We start from the raw sequence: 17,601 nt of genomic DNA on the forward strand, positions 1-17,601 counted from the left end.
TTGGAACAGCTGACCTTCATGTCCTAAAATATCAACTGACTGTTAATGTTGTTGTTACTTAATTACATAACGCCATATTGTATTTTTAGAGTGTAAAAAATAAATCATATAAATAAAAAATAAAAAAACATTCAATTAAAAGGCGTGTCCGAACAGATACCACAACAGAATATATATTTTATGCAGGACAGTTTCTAATCTAACACTCGGTTTATATGGACGTTACTGAAATAAAAAGTTACTGAAATAAAAGCAGGAAACGCTGAGTGCTCAGAAAGTGCATCCATTTGTCTTACATGCCAAAGAGCTAAAATTAATCATGTTCTGCACCTTAGCGAGAGGTACTGTAGGGGTGGTGAGGAATCGTTTTTTTGTGTATCTGGTGAGTAGGAGGGAGCGTGAGGTGCTGCGAGGCGGACGGATCCTGGGAGACGATATCATTACCCCCCCCCCTCCCCCCCACCCCCCCCCCCATGTACTGTAGATTTGCAAGACTGGTGTGAGAACAGAACGAGAGATTTTCACATTATTGCGCCTGAAACGATGCAGGTGTTTAGACAGAAGAAGCTTTAGAAGAAGTGTTTCTGTAAAGGCGGTTTAAGGTCAGAGTCGTATGATACGGTGGGCAATTGTGGTTAATTCTTTAATTTGTTCTGGAAAGAGGGAAGTCCTTCAGGGAGAAACGCGCAGTTCACTTCCAACATGACATTCGAAGTCAATTAGAGCTCTGGCTTAATACTTAATTGTTTGTGCTTTAAGGGATATTTATAGCACAGGGTGGCTGGATCGCGTTTATAACAGTTATATATTAAATAGCTCATTTTAATACATTATGGTTTCTATAGTTACAGCTCTCTCCCTCTTGTACTGAGGATGCTCTGCATGACATTACAGTAAATAGCCTTTAAAATGTATTATCACTGAATGGAGAAAGGAGTCGGTAGTGTCAGTAACGTCATATAATTATAATAATGTACTCTATCTATCTATCTATCTATCTACACAATATAACCAAAAGTATTGGCTCGCCTGCCTTCACATGCATATAAACTTAAGTAACATCCCATTCTTAATCAATAGGGTTTAATATGATGTTGGCCCCGCCCACTTTGCAGCTTCAACTCTTCTGGAAAGCAGCTAATATAAACATGGTCTTCCCAACACTGTCAGCTAGCAGCATGTATCTGCTGGTAACGTTAATCATATTTCCCAAAATAAATATTCCATAATGAGTTTCCTGAGCCGAAGAAAACTCTGATGTAGCAAGGTGTCACCTTTAAAGCGAACCGTGTTCACCAAGCAAAGAAGAAAGCAGCTTTATACCACGACCAGACAACAAAAACACAACACAACACAACATGGCGTTCATGTTTGTGTAAGATAACAAGCCTACGTGTGTAAGAGATAACAAGCGAGGCATTAGACGATAACTTGTTGTTTGTGCTAGAATTTGATGAGAACATGGCAGTGCACCTAATGAGCCATTATTCAGTAAAGATTAGCATTGCGTCAGATGAAAGAGGCGCGTGGAGCGAGGTTTAGCGAAGCCCGAGCGAGAAAAATGGCGAGAAAGTAATAAAAATAATAGAGCATGTCTAAATAACACCAGCATGCTTCTGGATAATAAGGTAAATAAGCTCATCATGTTGACAGCTTTTTATCCAGACGGAGGGTTATTTTACCGGTTAAGTGATACAAATGGGTGTAAAATTAGCATCGGGAGTCTGATCAGACATGAAAGCAGCCTCGATGATTTTCGGGGGAAAAAATCCGCAGCTTGTCCTGTTAAACTTCAAACGCCGCTGACATCTGCGAGGTACACATGCTCGGGTGGAGGTGAAGGATTATTACAGAGAGCGCGGCGGATTATGGCCGTCTCTCGGGATCGGTGTGGGAAGATGATGAATGGATGTCGTATTAATAATGAAGAGAAATCATATCGATCCTGGGATTTTTTTTGCATGGAGAAGAATAGAGATGACAAGATTTGCAATCCTCCTCCACGATAGGGTGGAGAGAAAAGACAGCAATCAGACACGTGGGCTTGTTATTCAATATACGTCCAGTGCACTTGGACGAAGAACAGGTTCAACAGTATATTCCTATTATTTGTCACCATTTTTAATAAACTACACTCCATATTAACTTAAATAATAGATAGATAGAGTACTTTATCTAGTAAAGTATTTTAGATACAGTAGATAAAGTACGTTATTAATCAGAAAAGGGAAATTTTATAGTTACAGCAGCAAGATTTGCAGTTAGGATGAGCTAAAATGAGCTAAAAATTCAATTAAATTCAATTAATTTTTATTTGTATAGCCCTTTAAACAACTGTCAATGTCACAAAGCAGCTTCACACAATCAAAAGAAATTATGTAAGTGTGAACGTGTAAGAATCATAACGATCAGATCGTCCCTGATGAACGAGCCGAGTGTGACAGTGCTGAGGGGAAAAACTCCCTGAGATGGTGATAGGAAGAAACCTTGAGAGGAACCAGACTCAACAGGGAACCCATCCTCATCTGGCAGGGATTAATCTGCTGTCATACTGTGTGTTAGGAGGCTGGGAGTTCAGTATAACAGGGGATGTGTTTAAGTTTAATAATATATGGATGTGCGTGATGATTGTACATAAGGTGAACCAGCAAGGTGAAATATTAGCAAAAGAGAGGATAAGATGAGTGAAGGATGTGACCATAGTGCAATGCAGGGTAGAATGTATATGAGCCGTTTAATTGTGATGTCACAGAAGGAGATCCCTCTCCTAACACTTATTGTAAGGTCTAAAGTAAAGTTGTATGTGTTGATATTGAACGATGATGCTGAAGTTATCTAATAGCACTGTAATTTGTTGTGTATGAATCTTTTGTCTGTATCTTCTATATTTTATTACTGTAGAGTCATATTACTGGCCATATTTAAGCAAATAAAACATTAAAATGACTGTAATTGGGTTAAGAACTGTCTAAGACATTATTGGACGAATACAGCGCTGAAGAAAAAAGTCATAAATGGATATCAATTAAACACGTGGTGAATTTGCATGGTGTAAAGAAATAAATCAACAGTAGAAACCAGGGTTATGTTAAATAGTGAAAGTAAAAGCATTTTCATACACACACACACACACACACACAATGAGATGAGAACTCACAGGACAGGGACTAAACAGCTGTGTGTCCATAATAAAAACATTTTTAGTGATGAAAAAGGCTTCAGTGTGAGAGCTGGAGAGCATAAAGACTGGACTTTGGAGTGATGGAAAAAGGTCATGTGACCTGATGAGTCCAGATTGACCCTATCCCAAGGGAAGGACATGAAGTGATGCTCCCATCATGCATAGTGTCCACTGTACAAGCCTCTGGAGACAGTGTTATGATCTGGGGTTGATCAGTTACTCAGGTCGAGACTCAGTAACGTTATAGGGCAATAAAATGAAGTCAGCTGACCACCTGAATGTACTGAACCACCAGGTCATCACTATTAAACTAAACTATAGAGTTTTTCTTTCTCCCTGATGGCACTGCTCTATTATAAGACTTTTTACAGATGGTGAGAGTGGTTCGTGAGGAATGACCTGGACCCCACACTGTGCACCGTAATAAAAGCTGCTGTAAAGGAATGAAATGTTAGAATGTGCGAGGCCAAGCAGTGTATAAAGTAGATAAAGTTAAAATGTATTAACCAGGTGCATATTAAATACAAAACAAAAGAATTTCAAGGCTCATTTCCTCTTCACTGGATTTATCATACAGACGTTTCGCTGCGATGAATGTAATGTAAAAGTCACGCACAAACGTAATCGAGAAAAGAAAACGAAGCGCAGATGTCAGTCCTTTCAGATCTCAAGATCAAAGGTTAATCGTAGTTCTGTCTTCCTGTAGTGAGAGAGAGAGAGAGGACCTTACATGTTGTGTAAATTTATGTGCATTTTTATGGGAGGCGCATTTTATTCCGTCCTTCACAACGCCTCCTAATGATTGCTATCTGCGTTGGCTGAGATTTGAAATTGTCACATTGTCACGTCTATTTGTTTACGTGCCGTTATCTAGTAGGCAAAGCCCACCGTTATCCGCCGAGCAGGATACACTCGTATTAGTCATGCCGGGGTGGAGAACGAAAAACAAGGAAGAGCACTCGCCAAAAAAAAAAAGAAAAAGAAAAGGCAACGTTCTGAGAAACACAAAATGCCAAGGTGACAGACGGCTTATTTACTTAAAGTCAAACTTCTCCGCCGTGAGCCGATCCCGCTCCCCGGGTAACATTTCGAGTCGTGTCACCGGGGAGAGGACGTGATTATTCGAGCTCGGGTTTGTTGCAGAGATAATGAAAGGACCCTCGGGTGAGTCTGACCTGCACACGGCACACGATGCTCACACAATTACTCTCATAAATACAGCCCGGATGAGGTTCTGCGAGACAGAGCCGGCCCATTTTCAAGTCGAAGCGGAGCGACGCCCCCGCCCCCGAGGCCACCCGGGGTCGCCATGACGACTCCCGCAGAGCTTATAATGATTACAAATTACCCTCTGCCTACGGGCTGGTGTTGAGCAGTAAAGACAAGAGATGAGCACTTTCCAAACACCTCTCATTTATTCCTTAAGCCTTAAAGCCGTTCCTCAGTCTTCTTTAACAGACCCGAGTTGTGCAGCGGCTCGGGTTTCTATCCATCACGAATCCACCGCGCTGAAACCTCAACTTTTTTTTTGTTTGTTTTCTATTTCACTGAATATAGACAGGTTGTGATTTCATGACAACTTGATATTGGAAAGAAACTCCAAATTCCTCGCGAAGGAGCCGTAAAACACCCGATTGTTACCTGTCAGAGTTTTTTAATCTTCTTGTACGTTTTTTTTTTTTTTTTTTTCCTTCTGCTTGAACGCTCGGACAGGATCTCTGTCAGGCGAGATTACTCGACTGTAGGAGACGATGTTTCACAATATTTCTCAGATAGAAATAATAATTATGTGAGAACATGTCATCAGTCAGAATAGTTTGTTTCGTTTTCCAAAAAAAAAAAAAAAAACTGAAATATAGATGATGACAGATGTTTCATGCCTCTTGCAAAAAATCTTCAAATTTTTATAAGGATTTGGTGAGTTTCTTTCAAGTTTGACAACACACACACACACACACACACACACACACAAATGACTTTCTCCAGTTTTTTTAGAGAATATATTTTAGTTGCTATATACACGGGTCAAAATTAATGGAACGCTTAGTTGTGGATTGACCTGTAACATAAATACTGTACACATACAGGGGATGTTCAAGTCAAACTGGGACTAAGTATTCCTTAAATTATTGTATTTATTTATTCATTTATTTTTCTGCAACATTTACATAAACAGCGGTTAGGGTGGAAGTACCCTAAACCAACATTAAGGTACTGTGTATTTATGTAAATAACTACATTCAGGGAGTACTTCAGAGCCACAATAAAAAAATAAATAAAAGATTGAAAAAGATCACCAGATGATCACCTGATGACGTACCGGATTACCTGATGCTTTGTCACACAGATAAAAGTGCGAACGGCGTTAAATGAAAAGCTAGTGCGCTATAGAGGGTGGACAGTACAGTCCCTTGTTCCACGCACCAAGTAGTGCCCTTGATCAGGGGTTAGAGAGGGATTTGGGTTTCAGCCTTGTGTTAGAAGCTTTGGAGCTCAGGTTAGCTGTAAACAGAACGGACGGGTCAGAGGAGATTCAGGACGACTTAGACACGATAACGTTATCAGATGTGTGTTTTTTCTGGGTTTTGGCACTGGTGTCCAGCACCTGATCTTAAGATATCTCATTAGACATCACTTTCCTCAACCATCATCATCATCATCATCATTATCATTATCATCATCAAAACACCAACATATGGTGTTGTTCTTGTAGAATTCAAGCCAGCTGATACTGTAGAACTTGGTGGTGAAAGAACCTGCAAAAATGTGATCTGAGCATTGAAGTTATCTAATGAGGATTAGATTATTAAGTGTATTTCTAAACATATTGTACTATTTTTAAGTACTTTTCGTTATTTATTCTTTATTGGTATATAATCTTGCCTCTTTCTAAGCATTAAATTCTTAAAATGAGCTAAAGTATCTACAAACAGAACAAGAGAGTTATGTTCACGAATGCTAAAATATGTCTATAAACAAGTCTAATGATCTTTTAATTATTTGTTTTGTAGTAAAGTAATCTCATATTAATAAACTGTCAATAAATTTGATCAAATTTGAGTGTATTCATTTGCTAGATCATTTGAATTTGAAAACTCTATAGATGTTCCAGCTTTAAAAACAGTTTATATATATATATATATATATATATATATATATATATATATACAGGGGCTCATTTACATAAACACCGAAATGGCGTGTTTGAAAGTGGAGTGAAACAGAGGGAGTTTGAATGAAATCATGTACTATCTGAAGGATTATTTCACGGAACATTAACACACACACTTAGGCAGAGCTCTGAGACCAGAGTTAGTCTGTTAAAGTAATAGTAAAATACAGAAAAGGATAAAAAAAAATCTATAATATTTGATTTAAAAATATGCAGAAGTCTCGTACTCAAGATAAGATCCAATGCTAGTTAGTTTAGAGAGTTGTACATACAGTACAGTCTGAAGCAGTGCTATACTGCCCCCAGTGTTCACTACATTGTATTGCGACAGCAGGATACGCACAGCAGCCGTGTTGTGCACGCTTATTTGAAGTTAGAAGTGAGATTAATCACGGTCTAAGACTGTCAGGGGGTACTGTACACCTTTGTGACTGATGGCTGCCAAAAAAACAGTTCTTGCACAGAGGCTAGAAGTGATGATTAATGTGAAACTTGGAAGCTGATGAGCAAGGTTATTACAGTAGGTGTGTGTGTGTGTGTGTGTGTGTGTGTGTGTTGCTACAATAACTAATGCCCCCTCAGGCCATTTACTGCTCATTATTATCCTGCAACGCTGCATCCACCAGCATATCTGACCCCACCCGCTCGCGTCCTCCCTCGTGCCCAGCTATTGGCATTGCGCCGCTCGCGTTTGTTTAGTTAATGGGAATCGCCTTTAATTAGATTTTGATGAGCATCGGACATCGATCAGGGACCTAAGAGTGCCTGTCCAAGAACAGGAGGTGCCAGCAACATGGACATCGATCTTCCTCTGTTCCTCTCTTTCTCGCAGCTTTTCTCCTCAAATCAAGCCATACCCTTAACGAACTCTTTTACTACACCGTGGGATGCCAATACTTTCTTAAAACAATCCTTTTTTTTTTCTTCTTTTTTTGGGGGGTAAAGGTTTGAGGTTTGACTCGTACAAACAGCCATAAAACCACCCCACAAGTTACACAGGGAGATCCTTGCTTCAGGGTGTTGTACTGTTTTCTCTTCTCTGAATTTTTTTTATGTTGTAGGTAGTAAAGGCATGCTGATTATACTGCTGTATACGTAACTCAGTGTGTCAGGCATAATACATCACTGCTACAGTCGGGCCTGGCAATATAATATAATGTAATATAATACAATATGATAGAAATATATCATATCCAAGTTGAAATTGATCTTAGCAGCCACAAAGACATAGACAGACACAGACTTCTATAGCTTCTGTAATATCGGAGACCCCCCCGCCCCGAAACCCACCATTCCCGATCTGTAGTCACGACCTGAGGGGCAAGAGCCGCCAGGGTGGCACGAGGGGAACCTACACAATACTGGGCTTAACGATTTGCAATTTCATATTATATAGTATTTAATAGACAATTAAATATGAAAAAAAGTCTGTTGGTTTGATCTGTTACCAGCCCAACGTTGCTTATGTACAGTAGTTGTATTGCTTATACACATTGTTGTGTTGTTGTTTTTAGTGTTACATTTTTTTTAACAAATTTTTTAAAGAGAGAGTTCATTTTTTTTAAATCAGTCTGTGGCAAATAAAGTTGTGATATCTTCGCGAACAAAACTTAGCTCTTGTTACCAATTATGCCGCATGAGCACCGGAGGCTTTTATTTTTATTCAATAGAAAAAAAAAAAAAAAAAGTCATGCATTTTATATTAAAAAAAGGTCTTTGTTTAAGCTGTGTGTGTATATACAGTAACAGTAGTGTATAAGAACAGCAACATTTTTAGATAATTAATAGTTAAGAGAAAAAATATCGGCTTCTGTAACACAAGGCAAAGGACTGGAAATGGACTTAAAAAAAGAAATACTGTATATTTTTTGCACCTAGTAAACTTCACAGAAAAAGAATGTGACTTTTTTATGATTTTTGTGAGAAAAAAACTGCAATGAATAAAACAAACAAAGATTATTAGCTTTTAAAGAAAACAATATCAGATTATTGGTATTACCCCAAACCTGGTCTCTTTCTTAGATAAAAAAAAAAGACTCGTCTAGAATTAATATAATTTAATTTCCTTTGCAGATGGGATGATTAGCAGTACTACTGTACAAATGTAATCAACACCCTCGGACTGAACATGCCAGCTCATAACAGCAATTTAATGTCCTTAAAGTCTAGTTACATCACTTTAACATAGTCTTAACCATTAAAAGAGCTTTTACTCTACATCGCTATGACTGGACATAATGTACAAGTTTTACCATCCGCTCTCAGACACTTGATCCTAATTGCTTCGCGATCCTTTTTATCAAATTCTACTGTACCAACTTGTAGTTATCTCAAACCGCTGCCTTTTGCATTCAAGGTCAAGGTTTCCTCCAAAAGAAACTTGAGTTGTTTGTCTTGTTTTGCCGTTCCAAATGGCAGCTCTTACATTCAAGAAAATAAAAAATAAAATAAATAAATAAATGATCTCTCTCTTTTTTTTTTCCTCTTTCAGACGAGCAAAGGTTTATTGAAATGGTCTGTGATTTGCTTTCAGCCTAAGTCGCACAAAAAAAGACGGGAAATGTAACTCATTGACACCGGCCTCTTTGTGTAACTGTACAATGTGCGACAAATGCTGCGTTTTTTTCCTTTTCCAGCAATCTTTGATCATTAACCTTAGTGAGGAAAATTGCTATTGACTCATTTCCTTGCAAGCGTAACATCTAAAAATCTCTCAAATGCGCTTTGGTGAAAAGATAGCTTCTGGTATTACACACAGCCACATGCATAAGAAAATAGCGGAAAAGTCCTGGTTCAAACGGTAGAAGGTTCGCGGCGGCATCACGCACGCTCAGTGTGCATTTAAAAATGGAGACGGCTTACAGAATTTTACTTTACATTGCGTTTCACAACGTAAGTCTGATTTTGTTGCTAATCCCGGGTTGGACTAGCCTCGATTCCAGGAGCTTTTACAGTATAAGTTTTCAAGGCAGGACGTAAAAATCTAACGGTAAGTAATTTAATTTGCTAATATTACCTAGCTATATTTAACTAAGCCTGTTTTATTTGCTGATACCAGGTAGGGCTAACATAGATTCCGTAGATTAGCTAACATCAACTGTATAGGCAGCTACGTAGCTATAGTCTAGCTAATGAAAAATATTGATTCATTCATCTGATAAATGTAATGTAGATTTAATTGTGCAATGAAACAAACATAGTGTTCCAGTAGTTAACTTCCAGTAAGAATTTCACTATGTTAGCATACATTCTAGTGCAGTAGCTAACATCGACTGGCTAGGCAAGTCAAAATCTACTGTAGCTAATAGTAAGTACAGTGGTACTGTACTTACAGCAATTTAATCCATTCCGGAGGCGAGTTCTTAAGGTGAAATTTCATATTGTGAAACGCATTGTCCCATAGGAAATAATGTAAATGCAGATAATCAGTTCCAGCCACCCAAAAATATTACCAATGTTACCAATTTCCAACACTATAATCATATTTTTGCATATAAAAACAATCAAAACATTTATAAAATACATGTAAATTAAGTAAACATTAATCCTCACTTAACTCTAATTTATGATTCCTCCATTTTCTGCAGTGTCTTCACTAAATCTTGCACAAAATGGCCCAAAAATATGTAAACTTTCTTCACTTGGCTTTTCCAACGACGCTATCGACTTTTTAACGGCTCCCAGACATACGTGCAACTTAGACGGCGTTCGGTTCAGCTCGGCCCGTTGGATCGCGTGCCAAAAGTGATGCGTATGTCGAGATAAATTTCTTGCAAAGTTTCAGTTCAAAAGGATGTTCTTGGGGCGTTTGGATGCCAAGGTACCACTGTATTGGTTATTTACTAGATGTTGTACTTCTTTAATTCGTTACCAAGCTGCGCAGAGATAATCATGCAGATGAGCAGCAAATTTAGAGATAGAATGATGTAATAAAGGTTACTTTCTATTGACATTAGCTTACATTTAAAATAACAACTTTTATTGCTTTGCCCTGTTTTTTTTATTGCCTGTTCGTTTCCACTTTTAATCGAGTAAGATTTTGACACACAGTCTATAATTTCACCTAAATACTATAATTGCTCAGCACTTTTTTGTTTCTTCACACCCTAACGATCTAAACCTTAGCCTCCAGCTAGCTGACTCATGCCTTCACGGCGCATTCGTTCTCACACATAAATTAAATAAAAGGAAAAGTCTTACCGCAGCTCTTTGAAGGGCTCCGCTCTGACGTGTGGCGTCTCCACCGAGTTACTAAAGACCGCACCTTCTGCCCCTGAAAGCACAAAGCAGAACACATTAGCTGCGCTTGAGCAACATGTTCAAATCAATGGACATAATCTCTGAAGCTATAACATCAACCGGCGCACGGCGAAACGATAACCTCGCCCACGTGCTACCACCGAGTCGTCAGGGCAGGTGTTCCTCAACCTGGATCGATGAGTGTGCATCGATGTGTTACAGACTCTCCCGTGAGCCCGGCTCATTAAACAAAACCTGAACTTTGATGAAGAGCTCTTCTCCAGCGAGGCTAAAAGCGGGTGTTTGCTGCACAGGGACAGAATGATGAAGGTACGTTCCTTTTTCGACATGGTGGCTCAGGGACCCTGCTGGCATCTTACAACTCCTCTTATATAAAACGCAGTTTTTTGGGGATACTGAATAAAAAAAAAATAAAAGAAATAAATATAAAATTCAATTAAACTTCCAAAACTGCTGATGTGCTTTCCGTTGTATTTACAGTACAGAGATTTCCTTTAGGGATGGTCTTAAATTATACCACTAGTGTCCACAAAAGAGGAAAGAAAAATTTGCAAAGCTTGCTCAGGAGGGACAGATACTTTTTTAGAGTAATAACGGCTCCAGGTAGGTCAGGTTTTTCTCTCCAGAAGCTATAACTGTGTAACGTGGAAAGATTTCGAACCACAGAGAGATCCCAGCAGGGTCATAATGCCAAGTTTTAGCTAGTGTGGAAATTTTATAGCACCAAGTCGACAGGATTTAGATTAAAATGAGTATAAGCACGGGTAGATATGTGTACTTTGGCAAGCGCTGGGGCAAGAACCTAGAAGCCTGACCTTCAGCCTAATCATAACATTAAAGAATAAAATAAGTTCAGCGGCAAAAGTAAGAACCCAGTATGTTTAAACAGTCTTTTAAGAAGAGATCCTTTGACCAGATTAAGGAAGGTACATCATTAAAAAAGACCAATGTACATTAAAAATGACTGGAATTGGGTCAGAAACCTGGATAGTGCTGAAGCATCAAGAAGAAATGTGAGTCGAAAACATCCTAAATGAGTGTGTTTGGAGATCACTTAAACGCTTGGTGAAGTTGCATCACAAAAAACAGCCAGTAAAGTTATATTTAATAATAAAAGTAAAAGCATTTACACACAAACACACAATGTGATGAGAACTCATAGGACTAAACATCTGTGTGTCTTTAAGACTCATCAACTTCGGTTTGTTAGGGAGCATGAAGATCGGACTTGGGAGCGATGGAGAAAGGTCATGTGACCTGATGAGTCCAGACTGAGCCTATTCCAGAGTGATGGGCGTGTCAGGGTAAGAAGGGAAGGACATGAAGCGATGCTCCCATCATGCATAGTGTCCACTGTACAAGCCTCTGGAGACAGTGTTATGATCTGGGGTTGATCAGTTACTCAGGTCGAGACTCAGTAACGTTATGGGGCAATAAAATGAAGTCAGCTGACCACCTGAATGTACTGAATCACCAGAGGATCACATCTATGGAGGGTTTCTTCCACCCTGAATATACGACAGATTCCAGGACTAAGAGTGTGAAGTAGACGCCATATAATCAGAGCTTAAGGCATGCAAAGGGAATACTGTGTGTGTGTGTGTGAATTTTTTGGAAGACAGGCAGTATATACTGTTAATATTAACTATTTGGTTGAGCTTGCAGGACATAACGTTATTGATGCGTAATAATATAGAAATCAGGATGATCTCAGGCTGTAGCTCGTTGCGGACTGCATTAGTAGAGAGCAATCTCTGTCCAAATCCACTAAATCGATTTCTCTGCCCGGTAAAGCTTGCAGTCTTTCTGATGAACAAAAGAAGAAACATAACTGCTAAGCACATATCCAAAACGTGAAGCTACCCTCTCACACACTGCTGTGTCTCCTGCGGAACAAATAGGAGAACATAGTGATAGTCTTGTACTGTTTCCAGCAGTATGCTTGAGTTAAATGCGCACATCGTGGTGTGGGAGAAGCTTTTAGCTAGGTATGTTTTTTTTTTCAACTGTGAGCTAATTACAGTTTTCAAGCTCTACACTCTACACGCCTGGGCTTAAAAATAACATAATAAGCAAAAATAATAATAATAAAGCAGGTAGTTCTGCTTGCAGGTTTATATTAATGTGCTCGTTCTAATAGGTTACGGTTTCCATAGTAACAACCCTGTAATCTGTACCTCCATGTAATCCAAAGCTGTTATCCTTTGTTATATTAATGCGTTTTATGGAAGGAGTCTCCAGTGTCAGTGTTTCTTTTTTCTTTTTTACTAGTAATATACCAAGCTGTGTTTTTTTTTCTTTTGTCCCATCGATTTCAAAAGGGAAAAAAAGAGAATCTTGTATATCTCATGAACATTTCTTAAGTATAAAAAAGCTCAATGCAATCTACATTAATCCTAGAATGTTCTGCCCAAGTTTTTTTGGATGTTGGTAGGGCATACTGTATTTTGAGTCATTATATCATAAAAAAAAAAGAAAACGTTCTGAACATAGCGTGATTGAGCCATCTCTGCCAATTGGCTAAGGTGTGCAATGCTTAAACAAACAAACAAACAAACAAACAAACAAACAAAAAAACACTAGATGCCAGTGTTTCGACCACACAAGTAATTTTATGTTACATTTTTCCATTTCTATTTTTACCATAAAGTGACATCTTAACCATTTGGAAGAGGCTTTTACTCGGGCCTGTTGGGAAAAAAAGAAAGGAAAAAAAAACAATTGATACAGTAGTGGTTATTATTGCACAAAGGGAAAAAAGAAACTTGCCTTCTTTTTCGAGCTTTTTTCTTAGCAAGGATATAATATATAAAACAGTTAATAAATAAAAAATGAGCAATTATTGGTAAAAAATCTATGGTGTGATGAAAGGAATAACCCACGACAAGCCACACTATTTTACGAAACTAATCCACGTTTTGCTTCAGGCTGTATCATGCCACACCAGGTGTGGATTATTTTCACCCTATCAGAAGTTGCACGGTGTCTCTGTGTCTCTGTCTTCTTACGTATATAAAAAGAAAAAAAAAAAAACATGTGCATCCATTCTATCTGATCCAGTTTAATGGAGACCTTCTTTTTTTCACGGCTCCTAGTCGCGTGTAGCAGTAAAAGGGCTAATCTGTATCTGTGCTGTGCCAGCAGGATCTTCACACCACACACACACACACACACACACACACACTACACACACACATCTGTGGGCTCCAGTCACAGTTCAGAGATGCTAATCGTCACCTCGGGGGAATAAATAAAAATGAATAAAGTGAACTTGTGTGCTTTGCAGCATGTCCTGGGAAACGAGTATTATAGAAAAAAGGAAGAAGAGGAAGTTAGAAGGGAGTGAAGCTGCTTAAAAGAATTATAGAAATGCTTTACTATGAGAAAGGAAATGATGACGGTTATAATATACAGTACGGTGCAAAAGTCTTGCCCCCCCCCCCACTGCTCATTTCTTTATAGGCTGCTTCTAAAGAGACAGATTTTCTTGTATTGTTGAATGAAGTCTTGAGGATTAGTTGTTCAGGCTTCCTAAAGGAGTTTTTTGTCTTTAATTTTTGGCACTTTTTAGTCCAGTCCCTGTACCTGAGCAGTTTCAGATGAATGTTTTTTGTTTGTTAAGCCACACAGTGACCTGTGAATCATTCAAGCGTAAAAACCACCTAACTTAAGGCATGAACCAGTGAGAAACGGAGGCGGATGATGACAGACGATCAGGCCGGTGATTACAGTAGTATACTACTGAAGCTGAATGCGGAGTGGTTGGTTGTTACGCTTTACATTGAATTTTATTTATTATTAAGAAATGAGAGGCGGCTCAAGACTTTTGCACAGGACTGTACATACATACAAAGTACTGATTGAGGTGTATGATGTACAAGAGCAGCATTACAATGACTTCCGAGCCTGAAATTGTGCGCGGTGGCTTTTATTTCAGCTCGCCCAGAGCGCAATAAACCACCTGTGGAAGGACTAATAAATCATTTCTGCCTTTCCTATTAAAAGGCACACATTGTGAAACTTGTGTGACTTGTTGTATTTCTCAAACCAACTCAATAAGCACTTCGCTCAAACAATGCACCGCCGTCGCCGTCCCCACACACCCACCCACCCTGTGTTGCGATAAACGTCCGTAGACAGATTAAATGTGTGATCGATAAAGCCATTTCATATTTTTGTGTTTGTTTGTTTAACTTCAACACGCCGGACTCACCAGAAATTATGCCATTAATGCGTTACGATAATGGCGCCCGTGACCCCTTCCATGTCCGCGGTCTTTGCTCCTGATCAATCAGGCGAGTTATGGGCCATGGAGCCATATCCATCACCGCTTTTACAGGACCTCATAAAACATTCACCTAATGCCTTTTTTTCTTCCGGAGGCTACGATGGACAACGGGAGCTGGACTATGCATTAACAATGCCGGTTCTGCTCGGCGAAACACTGTTTATCTTTGCGCCGATGAGTCCTAATCGTAGCTATTTATTTCTTTCCCTGGCTTGCTGAGATGCTTCAGAGATGGATGCTCATGCTGAGTGACTCCTAATTAAAATGTTGAGAGTAGCTCATGCATGGACAGATTGAAAAACCATAAGTAATATTTACATGTGCAATGCGTTAAAATGGGTTAAGAGAGTCAGTGCTGAACTAGGAGTTCCTTGTTTTCTTTGTGTGCTTTCTTGTGTTTTTGAGAGGATCTCCAGTTTTCTAAAAAAAAAAAAAAAAAAAAAACTCGCAATAAAGTGTGTTACTCTTAGATTGAGATCTTGTTTTCTTGCCCCAAAGTAGCATCCTAGAGTGGTACTTTGGCAAACGAACGCCCAGCTTCACAAATTTTGGCCTCAAGAACTGAAATTTTATGGGAAATTAGCATTAGCATATGAGCGAATGAACCGGGCCGAACAGCTAAGTTGAGTGTACCTCCAGGATCCGATTAAAACCTGTGCATGTCAGTGGAAAGCCAAGCAAATCGAGTTTATGTATTTTTTTGTGTTTATTTTACTTTATTTTTTGCATTTTGTGCAAGATTTAGTGAAGACATAGGACCATGGGTCCTAAGAATTTTATCAATGCCACTAGCAAGAAGAAAAGGGAGCCACTTTCAGTTTGGTTTTTAAAGAAGCCGGTGCAAAGAGGAATCATAAATAAAGATTAAGTAAGGTTTAATGTCTATTTGTTTCTAAATTTTACATCTTTTCTAAATGTTTTCATTGTTTTTATATGCAAAAAAATTTATTATAGTGTTGGAAATTGGTAACATTGGTAATATTTTTGGATAGCTGGAACAAATTATCTGCATTTACATTATTTCCTATGGGAAAATGCGTTTTGCAATACGACATTTCGCCTTAAGAACTCGCCGAGTCACTGCAGTATTCAGAATAGATCAGAGCCAAGAATGCTGCTTTTTCATAATAAATAAGAGGAAGATCTTTCAGATAAAGTTAGCTGATTCGAAATACTGAATACCGGACAGATGGATTAATTTTCACTGTTTCCTATTTTGCCAATCGCTTTATTAACTTTTTATGGATTTTTTTTCATGGATTCCGGTCAAAACATTTACCAATAAAATCTAAGCCTCAAAGCCACATGCTATTAAAACACATTACAAAAAAAAAATAAAAACAGTCTGATCCCAATCTTAATCTTAATAACAATCTTAAACGTTAATCCTGTACTATGTGACCATGTTGTTCGATCAGATATGGGGAAGGTTAAGTGGGGTGAGAAAAAAGATCTCACTATTAATCTTCTCGTTATTTCAATCATACTGTTTGAGCGCTAATTGCATGAGATGAGAGTAATTTCAGTCCTTTTTTGTGCTAGCCTGAAATAATTCTTAGCACCACATCTTGTTCTATTAGCTGAATACCAAAGACCGCATGTCATCCATTAGCTGGTGTACGCTGTGCTGTCGGGCGCGCAGCGCTGCAGGTGGCCAAATGAGAGGAAATTGTAGCTATCTGTCAGAAGCCAGCAGCGTGTAATTTCAGGCTAAAATCACACCAACTTGTGGCCGGCTTCCCAGAGGGCCTTTTACTGTGTGCAAGTGATTCTTTGTTTCAGGGCTAGAAGAGTGACTCAGTGTGTAAGAGCACCGTTGTATGGCATGATCTACTGGGTATTTACATGAGGTCAATGGTGCACGTACTCCAATGAAGTGCTTAAAAAAGGCTGCTAAGTGCCCAAGACCACCCTAAAGGGCATTTGGAAGTGGAGAGCCAAAATGGTGGCTTGCTGAGAGGCTTTATTAGGTTGAATGAAAATCCAGGAGTGTGTTATATTCTTAGCTTAGTGACATTTCCAGTAAAAAAACTCAAACACAATGGAAAAGACCTGAGCCATTCTACTTTGTTATGATACTTAAGCATAATTACTTTGGTCTTTTTTTATGTAGACCTTTAAAGCAATTATTACAAACCACGTCTTCTGTCAAACCAAATGAACTCAGATTACTGTAGCATCTAATTAAGGTCATCAATGTAAAACGAACACTATCAAATGATTATTTTGCTAATTATCGCCTCCGTATTTCTCATGCTACACAGTGCGTTTAGCTCCGTAGCTATCGCTGTCCACTCGAAGACAATGGATCATCCAATGCATGATAGTGTTGTACCTGTAGGTAGAAGTTAAATTAAAGGAATAAAATGTTTTAATATGCTTGAATTGACGCATCTCTTTTACTGCTTTGCTAACCCCAGGTTAGAGTTGCATCAACTCCTGCAGCTAACATTCACTAGCTAGTCAGCAAATCTAACTTTAACTAATAGTAAATATATATATTTTTTTTACAGAATATTTACACAGCCATAGCAAAACCAAAAGGACACAAATATTAATTTTTACAGAGTCTGCTGCTTGATGTTACTATGGAATATTGAAGTATAACGGTAGCACTCACCTTTTCTCCTCTGGATAAGCTTTTTTCCGAATGCCCCAAACAATGGGGAAGGGGATTTATCAGAGATAATCATTTTTACC

The 17,601-nt window shown here is 38.7% G+C and overlaps 1 protein-coding gene across 6 annotated transcripts in view; it reads right to left on the reverse strand.

Moving 5' to 3' along the window:
- sgcd (sarcoglycan, delta (dystrophin-associated glycoprotein)) overlaps window positions 1-17,601 on the reverse strand; it is a 222,985-nt gene that overhangs the window by 12,565 nt on the left and 192,819 nt on the right. For all 6 annotated transcript variants that reach the window (XM_053478375.1, XM_053478373.1, XM_053478371.1 and 3 more), the window contains exon 6: window positions 10,554-10,626. In XM_053478375.1, coding sequence (XP_053334350.1) covers window positions 10,554-10,626 — 73 coding nt within the window. The remainder of the gene's footprint in view (window positions 1-10,553; window positions 10,627-17,601) is intronic.

The sequence above is a fragment of the Clarias gariepinus genome, chromosome 19, assembly GCF_024256425.1.
Source record: "Clarias gariepinus isolate MV-2021 ecotype Netherlands chromosome 19, CGAR_prim_01v2, whole genome shotgun sequence".
Lineage (NCBI taxonomy): Eukaryota > Metazoa > Chordata > Actinopteri > Siluriformes > Clariidae > Clarias > Clarias gariepinus.